This window comes from Apus apus, chromosome 2 (genome assembly GCF_020740795.1).
Source record: "Apus apus isolate bApuApu2 chromosome 2, bApuApu2.pri.cur, whole genome shotgun sequence".
NCBI lineage: Eukaryota > Metazoa > Chordata > Aves > Apodiformes > Apodidae > Apus > Apus apus.
The window spans coordinates 148,653,645-148,665,940 of NC_067283.1; the positions used below are offsets into that span (position 1 = coordinate 148,653,645).

General features: G+C 38.3%; 1 protein-coding gene across 1 annotated transcript in view; it reads right to left on the reverse strand.

Moving 5' to 3' along the window:
* DNAAF11 (dynein axonemal assembly factor 11) overlaps positions 1-11,179 on the reverse strand; it is a 37,461-nt gene extending 26,282 nt beyond the window's left edge. The window contains exons 1-6 of the mRNA XM_051610666.1: positions 11,153-11,179; positions 7,833-8,000; positions 4,999-5,076; positions 2,912-3,084; positions 1,752-1,951; positions 588-758 (exon numbers count right to left, since the gene is read on the reverse strand). Coding sequence (XP_051466626.1) covers positions 588-758; positions 1,752-1,951; positions 2,912-3,084; positions 4,999-5,076; positions 7,833-8,000; positions 11,153-11,162 — 800 coding nt within the window. The 5' untranslated portion in view covers positions 11,163-11,179. The remainder of the gene's footprint in view (positions 1-587; positions 759-1,751; positions 1,952-2,911; positions 3,085-4,998; positions 5,077-7,832; positions 8,001-11,152) is intronic.
* Between the last annotated feature and the right edge of the window lie 1,117 nt (positions 11,180-12,296).

Below are 12,296 nucleotides of genomic sequence, written 5' to 3' on the forward strand. Positions count from 1 at the left end.
AAGAACACTGAACTGCACATTGAACTACACGAAACATATCGGCAGTCAGAAAACTGAAACTTCTGAAGTCATAGAATCACAGAATCATAGAATGGTTTGAGTTGGAAGGGACCTTAAAGATCAGCTAGTTCCAACCCCCCCTGCACAGGCAAGGATGCCTCCCACTACACCAGGTTGCTCAGAGCCCCATCCAACCTGGCCTTGAACACCTCCAGGGATGAGCCATCTACAACTCTGTGCAACCTGGTCCAGTGTCTTACCAGTCTCACAGAAAAGAATTTCTTGCAAATATCTAACCTAAAACTATTCTCTTTCAGCTTAAAGTCTATAAAACACAGTTGAAGAGAGAAGTTATAATTTAATACTCTGCTTAATGAAAAATAAAATAAAGGATATCTTAAGTTCTAGAAAATGAAACAAAACAAAATGAACAACCTGAATATTTTATTCATATCTGCACAGGCAACAGGGATTTAAGCTGCCAGTTCTCAGTAATACTCACTACTAGGCTGTTGCCTACATCTACTCTGTACCTTTGAAAATTTTCCCTTCCTCAATTCATAGGATATATTAAAATAGAAACATGCCTTCTATTTTCTTTAGCTCTCCGTTTTTCTTCAATGTATCTGTGAGTTTCTAATCTAGTTTCTGGAGTGTACGGTGTAGGCTCCTCCCAAAATCTTCTGTCTTCTTCATTATCTTCAACAGTTTCTTGCCTTCTGTCTCCATCATTTTCTTTGTTCTGTAGGGAGTCTGGGCTACACAAGGTCACATGGAATATTATTCCAATGATGCAAAAGAAGAGTAACAAGGCTTGCTAATGAATTCTTGCAATAATATTTTTGAACCCAAAACAAACAGCTGTATGATTCCTACCAAGCACAATACCTACAGATTTGGACAACGTTCTCTGCTTTGCTGCTTTCATCAATCAACAACACATATTTCAACATCATGTTTTTCACTCACTTAAGTAAGAAGTGATACTCTGGTTATACCTACCCCTCTGAAAACCCTGATACAGAGCTCAAGAGTTTTAATTTCAGGAGTAGAATTTTCAGATACACTCAAATTTCAAGTGAAAGAAAACCTTCAGTCCATGTGATGTTTAAGTATTCCAAATATCAGGTAGCAGCAATTAGAAACGTATAGGTTAGCAACATTTTACTTAGGCATCTTCTCAAGTATCATCTTTGAACCCAAACTGGTTTTTTCCCCTGTAATCTTCAGAAATTGTCTATCAATATAGAGAGAAAACTGAATTTATGATACAGCTATGATGTATGAGAGTAAAGTTCCATAGCTGGCTCCATGGAATTTAAACTTTACCAGATTAAAAAATAAGATGGATGGCAGCTGCAGCGGAAGATGACCTTAGACAAAAATCCTTCTGCTGTCTAGGTAATAGCAGTGATATTAGGTGAAAGAAGCATGGAAATGAACATTCCATAGCCTTTAAATATCAAAAGATCTGCAATATTACATTTAAGTCTTTATATCAAATAACTCTAAAGCAAAAAAAATTACAGGTGAACAGCTGTTTTCTCTGGAACCCCTGCATTATCCTAAATAACAATTTCCAGCTGTTCTCCTGAAAGAAGCTCTCAGTTACACTATTTTGGCACCAAGAATTTTTAGCTTGGGGTTTTGGGGTGAAAATTCTATTGTACTCCCTGGAAAGGAAAGCAAAATTCTTAATGAAGAAAGATAAGAACAATGTTCACTCACAAACTGATTTTGCTTATTGTTACCTGTCAAATCCAAGCTTAGATTCCATTTGTTTTTGCTTCTTGTCGTGTCTTTCTTGCATTCTTCTTTGAGCCTCTTCTTTTTCTCTGGCCCTTTTGAGAAGGTAAGCTTGTTCCTGTTCTCTGATTTTCTGTTTTACTTCTGGATAGTTTTGAAGTGCCTGAATTCTCTCTGAACGTTCTATTTCTTTACTATCCAAACACTTCCCAAAGGAAAACAAAACAAAACGATGCAGATATGTGAGAAACTTTAAACATATTCAAATCAATAAATCCACTAAGCAGTAGGTTTAATTTTGATAGATTACTTCCTGTGTAAAACAAAAACCTGATTTTCAATCCTCCATAGCACTATGTAATTAAACCGCATTACAAAGAATTAACAGTAAGTTACTATTCACACCTGAAAATGGTTTTGTGCCTGAGAGTTTGGTTTTGTATTTTCCAGGAATTTCAGCTGGTCTTATTAAACTATGTAGTAGAGAGAGTCCTTTCAACCATTTCTCATGTTTGATTGATCTTGATTCAGCTCATGAAAGTATTACAAAATTATTTCTTTTAAGGTGTTAATGTATTGCCAACAAAGGGAGCTGAATTTACTCTTAATAAATTATACGAGTGTCTGTATTTCTCCAAGGGAAATTGTGGGAGCGTATTTCAGGACTGGGACTGTCTGTTTCAATGGCAGGAAAACATTAGTACCAGTACATCATTACACAAAACCTCAAGCTCAAAGTATCTATTTACAGTCAATGCAACACAGTGCAGTTTTACAGCAGTTTCTATCTTTCTGCTGCCTTCCACTGCTGTTTTGGTACATCTTGTTGGTACAGTGCCAACAACCTGGTGACTTTCTGCAATCATTAACATAATTTAAAATACATTGTATATATAAAAACAAACAAGAATAAAACTCAGCACTGTGCAGTGTATTTTTTTTTTGTCCAATGAAAATGATAGAAAAGTTAATAAATGTATGTGGTTTAGTCAAAACAGAACTAATTTCTTATAATATTATTTACTGTACAGATTAAATTTCCTGTGGATGATAAGAAAAATGCTCTTAGTTTTCTACCACAGTCATTTGTTTTGTTTGGGATTAATATGTCCAGTCAACAAGGCTGGTTATTGATTTGGATGTAAATTTAATTTTAAAAACTTACTTTTAATTGATGAAGAGTTGCCACCACAAATTGCCTATAACCTTCAAATTCAGTACATGGGTTACCCACTAGAAATAGTTCCTTTAGATGTATATTATATTTTAGGGTTTCAATACTGGAGAGTTCACCAATGAAATTTGCTGTCAGGTCAAGTTTCTGTAGTTCTTCACAGCCTGTTTAAAAAAATATATATAATTTGTCCATAACATAAATGTACACATTACATACACACATTAACACACACACACGTGCACTCACTTGGATGTAAAACTGTCTGCATTTGTTGTCTGTATACTAATTTCATTCTATTGGAATACATCTTTCCCAAGCCACAAGAGAAAGAGTGACTCACAGCTTAAGTTTTCAAGGTCACAATACTTACAGAAACACAAAAAGTCTCAATAAAATACAAAATATCAAACTTATTATGGCTTTTCACCATCAAAACTTTGTGGCTAGTGCTTGTATACTAGATGAGCTATTCAATGTTTAATTTCTAGATGAGCTGGACTTTGGTTTTAACAGTCTGATTGCCTTGATTCCCCTCCTCAGCTCTTCACCACATGGCTAAAAGAGTGTCTGATTGCTTCAGAAAAGCAGGATCAATCACATACTGTTAATCTTAGTTAACATTACTCAAGAGTAAAGACAAGGTTTTCTAAAAATTCACTAAGGACTACATTCTAAAAATTCGCTAAGGACTCAGCAGTCGTGAATATCTCTGGATAAACTGCAAATACCCCTAAGAAAATGTTGTTTGTCAACAACAACAACTAATTATAACCAGAAATTCTGAATTAACTAACTAAATGCTCTGGGAAACACTGATTGAAAATTTATCACAATCCTTGTATCACAATCTGAATCTTAATCTCGACTCTAAGTTTAAAAAGTTTAGCTAAGAACAAGCTCAACTTTGGTGCTTATCATTGTAATCACTTCTTCCTTTGCAGGTCTATTTGGCAAGTATTTGATGCATAGTGGAGCTGAAAGAAAATAAACAACTCACAATGATTTATTAGGAGACTTAAATAACCTAAATTGTTGCAATGCTCACTCCCAAAGGTTCTGCCTCCTAAGTAAATGACAAATCACAGTAATAAATAATGCACCTTGATAGAGGGACTTAAAATTTACTGGCATGGATACAGATTCAAGTTTCTCAGCAAATTGCCAAATATGTGATGTACTACTTATTCCTTCAACTTGTACTAATTTGTGCTTAGCCTATTTGTTTATTTCTTTTATATGATTCAAGCCATCCTCTTGAATCAGCTGGAAGACTTAAGAAAACAAAACAAAACAAAACAAAATAAAACAAAAAGCAGCCTAGCTTTTTATTTTTCTTGTTGCCTTATCAAAGGTGGACATTTTAAAGATTCAGCAACTGGCCAAATGAGGATCAACAAAGAGAAAGAAATCAAGTCCGAAATTATTAAAGTAATATGGAATGTGTTTATGGGTGGCACTAAGTCTTAGATACTCATCTTTGAAAATGCTTCATCTTTGCACATGCAGGATAAAGTATTAAGCAGGATGAAATATTAAACACAGATAAAACAGACAGGACTTAATGGAATGACAGAGAAAAGAATAATCTGAAAAACTATGTTGAAAAACCCCAGACTGCCAGTGCAACCTGTACAGAGAGTAGAACCTTCTTGTGTGACACTTGATTGCTGAAGTGAAGATGACTGCTGAAACAAACTAAACAAACAACAAACAAAACCCCCCATTGCTCCAGCTCACCTGCATAACAAATTATCTAATCTTTACAGTGGGAAAATACAAATTTCATTAAAGATTTGGATTCCTGCTTTGTAAAGTATTACAGAATAGAGCTATCATAGCTGGCAACACTGGGGAGGGTATATGCAAAACTTATATTTAAGAAAGTTCAACGACAAAACTGCAGCAGGAGGGAGCATCTGCTACAAAGAAACACTGCAGACAAAAAGGCTCTTTCTGTGTATTGACTAAGTACTTTTACTGGTGGACATACTAATGGCTTCCACCCTCTGTTACACCATGTCCCAACTTAAAATGTTTCAATATAATAAGGCAAAATTATTTGCTTAAAATCTGACCTTCCAGATTTTCAATTCTTTCGATGTTGTTCAAAGCTACATTTAAATACTCCAGCTTCTTTAGTTTGCCCACGTTTTCTGTAATAAAACATAGATGTGTTTGGAAATGGTGTTATCATTTTCCTTGCTCACATCACTTCAAAGAAATAATAATGGAGAAAAATAGGAAGCACAAATCAGAATGTGTATCAGATCACTGGACATTAATATTTTAATATCAATAAAAAGACAAAACCAAAGAGTTCTCCAAAAACACAAAGTGAAAAGAAATAAGGAAGGTTAGAAATACATTTTTTAATCACAAATCCATAAAACAAGTATGTAATGCAAGAGGACTGGCCAAAAAGCATGGTAAAACTTTCCACTTGACAAGAAACTCAGAAAGGATCAGGCTTAGTTCAGCCTGTAAAGCTTAGTTAAGCTTTACAAAATTAGAGTTTTGCACTTACTTATATATAAAAGATTGGCTTCTTTACTAAATATTTATTTTTTTAAAATCTTTGTGGAATTAATACAAGAAATTTCTTCTCTGTTGTTAAAAGTGTTTCAAATAAGAATTTATATAGCTTCATATGAACAAAACAAAGCCACATGCACACACTCTCCTAATCTAGAATATAATCTGTATTGTTTTCAGCATAAACTATTGAAATTAGAAGGTTTGCAAGGTGTGGGGTTGTGTCAGAAAACTAGACTTTCCTTCTTTGCACACACGAAGGGGGTAAAGAGAGAATAGAGTAGCAATGATCTTCATCAGTCCCAAAAAAGTCTGAAAACTGTAACCACCATTAGAGAGCACATGACACAAAGGTCAGAGACATAAACCTGAAGACAACATCCATAGGATAACTTGTTTCACAGCTCAGCAATTTCTCCTCAATCACCAGATCTTTCAGAGATCTGAGAGGAAAATCTATCCAAAGAAGGCATAAAGTCTACCTCAAAGTCTAATTCACAAGCCATACTGATTAACTGCTGAAAAAACTGCCCCTGCTGAGACAAAGAAATTCATCCATAGGAAGGCTCACCTAGCCAACAGAGATGATGCCTACAGCTGAGTTAGTTGTCTAGCCTCTTCTATAATCAATAGAGAGAAATAAGCTCTTCAAGGTGCAATTTGTCTTATCTTGAAGTGTCTGTCTATAACCAGTGAACTGACTTGTGCTTAAAAATATGCTTCTTCTCCACCACTGGTTATAAAGGGAGGCTACAGTAACTGCCTAAGATGTAGACGTCTAAAAGTTTACTACCACTTAGTTTAGTAAGACCTCAGAGAGATATTTTATTCATCATTCACAAACATATGATGAAATTAATCTCTCAGCAAGGACTTGTGCAGCTTAGGTTGGCTGTTTTTGTTTTGTTTTTTTTTTGTATTACAGTATGTCTGTAACAGCAGGGGCTGTACACATGAAGATGGGAGAGAGGTTAAGTGTTGAAACCAAAAATATTTTGTGAGGATTTTTCCAGTTGGAAAAGAACCAGGATTCATCCATACAATTGATGCCTTACAACTTGCTGTCTGATTAGCAGGCAAGTCTAATCTTGACAACTGCATAAAGGTTTTCAGTAAGAGGAGAAAAGATGCATCCCAATGGAGTCAATATAAACCATTTGGCTATGACATTTTGAAGAGTGCTTGGAACTGCTGTGTGCTCTGCATGAACATGTTGGTATGCACTGGAAAGAATTACTTCTCAAATTCAGTACTTTGGTACCCTTTTAGTCACTACTTATATAGTGCTGTTGTTTGGGGGGGGGGTTTGATGGTTTTGCTAAGTTGTTTTTGTTGTGTTTGTTGTGTTTTTTTTTCACTTGTTATTAAGGCATTATCTTGGAAGGCTGTTACATTACACAAGGATATATGAAGTAGGAAGCTGCAGACTTTTCTAACTCTTATAGTGAAGATGTTCCTTATTAAGGACACAGTAACAGAGAGAAAACAACTGATGTTCGACCCATTTTTGATGGGGCAGAGGAGCATAAAGCAGGTTCAAAAACCTTATTCTCTCTGGGAGAAGATTCCTGAACTCTAAGAAATGCAGATGTTATCAGTACAGATACAGTTTCCTGATGAGCCCCTACAGAGAACTGAAAGCCTTTGACTACACATCCTGAGCACAGAATTTCACCCTAAAACTTTAATTTGTTTTATTGTTCCTCTTCAGGAACTTCCAATAAATATGCTAATATATTTCCTGTGCACTTCTGCATTCTTCATCTACACACAGTCTGTAGAGTCTAAGTATTTCCAGCTCAAGGTTTGGTGTTGCATCTTTCTGCAGAGAGCCTAGCAAACATGTGGTCCTATACCACAAAACATGCACCGTACAAAAAACGGTAAAAAGTTGTTTTTTTGCACAAAAGCAAGTACTTTTTCTGAATGAAAATTATATTGATATTAACAAAAAAAGACTCTTTGTAGAAACCCTGAATTTAAAAATGAGCCTGAAGAGATCTAGTCCTGTGATATCACAGTCCCTGGCATATTCTAATATATTCTATGTCTCTGGTTGCCACAAAGACAGGATATTTAAGTTATATCTTGATTTTTGATACTTTAATCAATAAAAGGTGTTCCACACTCATATTCTAGTGACTTGTATCTTAGTACTATCTTTTTCATTTAAAATTTCACTTGCAAATTTCCAAGCTTCTTTGAAATTTACTAGAAACATGGGTAAAAGAAATCTTGTAGGAGCAGATGCATATAGAACTTTTCAAGTTACTCACTCTACATTCCCTTAAAGTATAGCACAACAGATTTTTTTTTTCTGATTTCAAAAATCTGCATGAATCCATTTTAAAAGAATACATATCCAGAAAGCACTTACCAATTTTTGGAATTAGATTATTCTGAAGATAGAGAATTTTTAAATCTCGACACCATTTGTCAAGATACTCAAGTTTTTCTATTTCCTGCTGATGTAAAGAGATTTCTTCCAGTGAAAAAATTTCACAGTCATTATGTTCTGCACGTCTTCTAACAAGATCTTCTGTGACTGAAAGAAACATTAGATGTTATATTTCCCTTTTGTAATTTTCTACCATTTGACTTCGGAACAACATATAAAGTCATTAAAATCTTTTGTTCCACCATTTAAAAACAGGTATCTGGTAAGAACATCAATAATAATAAAAAATCTGTTAGAAAAGATATCAAGAAACAAGTAACTTCAGGCAACTCTGCCACAGTAAACGTCGTTTGTGAAACACACATCACCTGTAACATTTAGAAAAATCCATATGAAAAGTGCTGAGTCTTCCACAGAGTGTGATACAATCCTTGCAGAAAGTAATCCAGCATCCACTATTTTCAGCATATCTTGAGTTGCAGATTGATTCATGTAAGACAAGCAATGAAGGGGCCTATGCTTTTATATCCTGGTAACAGATGTTCACAAAAAATAAACTGTCATCATATTCTTCCACCAGTACAGTGTGCATGGAAATAAGCAGGATGAATGCTGAAAGTGGGCAGATATTTTCCAGTTTTTCAGTGCTTGAGGCAAAGCCTTAACTAATTCATGCTTATAAATGTTTATGTTAGAATGAAATGTAATCCTAGGTATTTCTTAGGCACTACCAGCAGCCCAGCAAAGGAGTTTCAGTGACTGAAAGACACTAGAGACCTGGATTCTGAGTTTTCACATACTAATATTTAATGCCAGGCAATCTTTCAAACAGTGAAAAGGCTGTGTATAATGAAGATAAAGAAATTCTATGAGAACCAGGACTCACTCTTCAGCTAGATCTTATTACTTTGTTTCCAGCCCACTACACTAAAAAAGCACTAGTGTTTTCTTCTCCTTGACAAGCAGTGAATTGCACTGAAGTACTGATTAAAAAACTGGGCTTTTATCAAATGAGCATAGGTATTTTCATGATTGCTAATACTGAAAAAAGACTAGCAAGCGTCGCAAAGAGACTCAGAAGAAAAATAAGTAAAAAGAAAAAAAAACAGATCTGTGAAAGCAAATTGTTCCTACCACGCATTGATTAACAGTATATTTTCATTACTACTTTGTCTCAGGGAGGTTTTGTGAAGTGATCCAATTTTATCAGTGGTCACACAGACTGGTCTGCTACAAGCTGAGTAAACCACACACCAACACAGCCCAAACTCACACGTGTCAGGGCAGCTCTTCTGTTTACAGCCTTCAGGGAATGGATGAAACAGGTTTTGTGTGTATTACATTATTTACAGATGATCAGGGTTAAAACTCCCTTCTCTTCAACCGAGTTTCATCTAACACAATTTACAGAATTATATAATGGTGATACTGATAAGGGTATAAGCAGGGATTCTGTCTGCACATAAAGAATATTGGGAGAAGTGTCTATTTATTTTTTAAACATGTTGGGTAGGTTTGCTGCACCTGAACTACCATCTTCCCATCCCATTGATTAAACCTGATTAAATTAATAGAGAAAACAGAAAAACATGGCAATAATCATGACTCAATATTTTAGTCTTCACAGAAAATATGAAAACCATTGGCAGTTCTAATAAGTTACATGGTAAATCTGCTGTAAATTTGAAAATTAATAAAAATAGCCTGCTTATTAATGTGTTTGGAGGCAGATCTCTCAGTGCCAGTATTTTCAGTGCAAACAGGTATTTTTGATCAAGAAAACAACAATATTCCACAATTTGCCTACATACACGTTGGAGACAACATTACGCTCTAGACCCTCTATAAGAAAAGAAGTCATGAAAACTATTTCAGAGTTTTATTATAGTCAGATTTCCCTTTGCTGATGAAAATTGAAGTGATTGTTGCAGTGATTATGTAAAAACGTCTGCTTCCAGTACCAGATGGTTTGCAAAGCCGAGACAGTCATTCCCAACAGAAACCGCAGTGGAGCTTAAGAGACAGATTTTGGGTACCTGCTGTAAGGAACTGACAGAATATTTGACATTTTATATGCTATCTAGTTCATTTAAGAGGAATGAGGGACACAAATTATCAAGAGAAAACGACAGATTTTAAATAAAAGCTTTTCCAGGACATTTACAAAACACATTGTAACATTGCTTTTCACTGAGAAGTTTATTAACAGATTATCTGATGTTGTGCTCAGGAACAGAACGGACCAATGATCTGAGAGATCAGGTCACTGAAGACAGGAGGAAATAAGAGATGGCATCAATCAACTGGAGGTAACAGGTCTTGAAGATCTAACAGCTGGGCTTACAAAAATTACATGCTTTACTCAAAAAGAAGATATGAAGGGAAGCATTAAATATGGAAAGAGTAAGCAGCTGGACAGCTGCAGATGTAATCAAGAAGCAGTTGGGGAATCTGCATTTCAGAAAAGTGAAGTATGCAACCATTGTTTTAAGACTCAAATTCATGCCACACTGTACAGGAGGCGAAGCTGTTCTCCTTCAGGCAGTGCCTGATCAAAGTGGGCACCTGCCAGCTTCCCACAGAGAGAAGGAGCTCCTTTCCAAAGCACTGTTTGAGCCCAGCAAGGGACTGGCAGTCCAGTGACAAAATACAATCAAAACAGACCACAGGGAAAATCACAGAGGAAGGGAATTCCTCAGTAGCTCTTTTCCTGAGTGCTATGTATGAGCACTCAGTCTTTTAGCCCATACTGCTTTAACTATAAAAGATTATGGATTCATAAGCAATAGCATGGTGTGTTTTAACCGCACTCAGGGAGTTTTCAAGTCTTTGATAAAGTGTCTCTACTGGCTTTTTCTACCTGAAAACCTAAATTGTCATCTGGTGCTGATATTTACAGCTGCAGGGAAAGGAGAGCAGTGAGGGCACTGGGCCCAGACACCAGGCATCCCATCAAGCTTGCAGGGGGCTGCCCCACACACGGAGGGGGCCCGACCTGGGCCACCCTGCTGCTGGGCTTGGGGGCTCCTTTCGGAAAGCAAGAGAATGCCTGTGCTTTGCTCGGTGAAACTGAACGGGCTGTTACCACCGGGAAGGAGGGAAACCAGATCATCCAGCCAGGTGAGGAGGGCGAGAGAGGCAGGAGGGGATAGAGGCTGCCAAGGGGGGGTAAGGGATGGAGTGGAAGGGGGTAAAGTGTGAGGGAAGGAAACACGGTGACCGGGGGAGCGGGGCAAATCCTGGGGAGGAGGGAAGGGAGGGGCGGGAAGAGGAAGAAAGCGGCTCTCGGCGACACTCACTGCGCACCATGGCTGCCCTGCGCCCGCCGCCGCTCCAGGCCGCGCTGCCATGGCAACGGGCCGGCGGGCGGGGCGGCAGCGCGGGCGCTGTGCGGGCCCCCCGGGTCCCCCCCGGGCCCCCCCGGGTCCCCCCCGGGTACCCCCCGGGCTTCATCCCCCCCGTTCCGGCAGGTCCGGTGCTTTGTCTGTGCCGGCTGCGGCGCGTCCTTATGCCGGAGCAGCCCAGAGACGCTGGTGTGCCTGCCCAAGAAGCAAAATGGATGGGCAGTCATGTATGAAATGCCTCTTCCTCAGGCGTGTATCTTTTGTCTGGTACTTTTGTCCTTCTCCTGTGTTTTAATCAACTCGTTTGCCCCAAGGGTTCTGGGCTACGAGCATGTTTTCCGCTGTCTGTGGAAGCAGCCTGTTCCAATGATTCAGGAGAGTCATTTGGGTTGGAAAAGACCCTTAAGATAATCAGCCCAACTGCAAACCTAACACGGCCAAGTTTACCACTAAACCATGTCCCCAAGCATCACATCTACACATCTTTTAAATACCTTAATGAACAGTGGAGTCAACCACTTCCCTGGCCAGCCTCTCTCAGTACTTGACAACCCTTTCGGTGAAAACAATTTTCTTAATATCCAACCTAAACCTCCCCTGGCATAACTTGAGGCCATTTCATCTTGTTCTATTGTTTGTTACCTGGAAGGAGAGAACAACCCCCCCTCCTCTCTACAACCTCCTTTCAAGTAGTTTAGAGAGCGATAAGGTCTCCTGCCAGCCTGCTCTTCTCCAGGCTGAACAACACCAGTTCCCTCAATAGATCCTCCTAAGTCTTGTTCTCCACCAGCTTCTTTGCCATTCTCTGGACACACTCCAGCACCCCAATGCCCTTCCTGTAGTGAGGGGCCCACAACCAAATAAAGGATTTGGGGAGCAGCCTCAACGGTGCCAAGTACAGGGAATCAATCCCTGTCTCGGTCCTGCTGGTCACGCTGCTGATACAAGCCAGGATGCTATTGGCCTTTTTGGCCACCCAAGCACACTGCCGGCTCATATTCAGCCAGCTGTCAGCTAACACCCCCAGCTCTTTTGAGGACATTTCCTCACAGGGAACGCTCCTGTCCTTCGCTTTTTACATGGGATGTTCTCCCAGCAG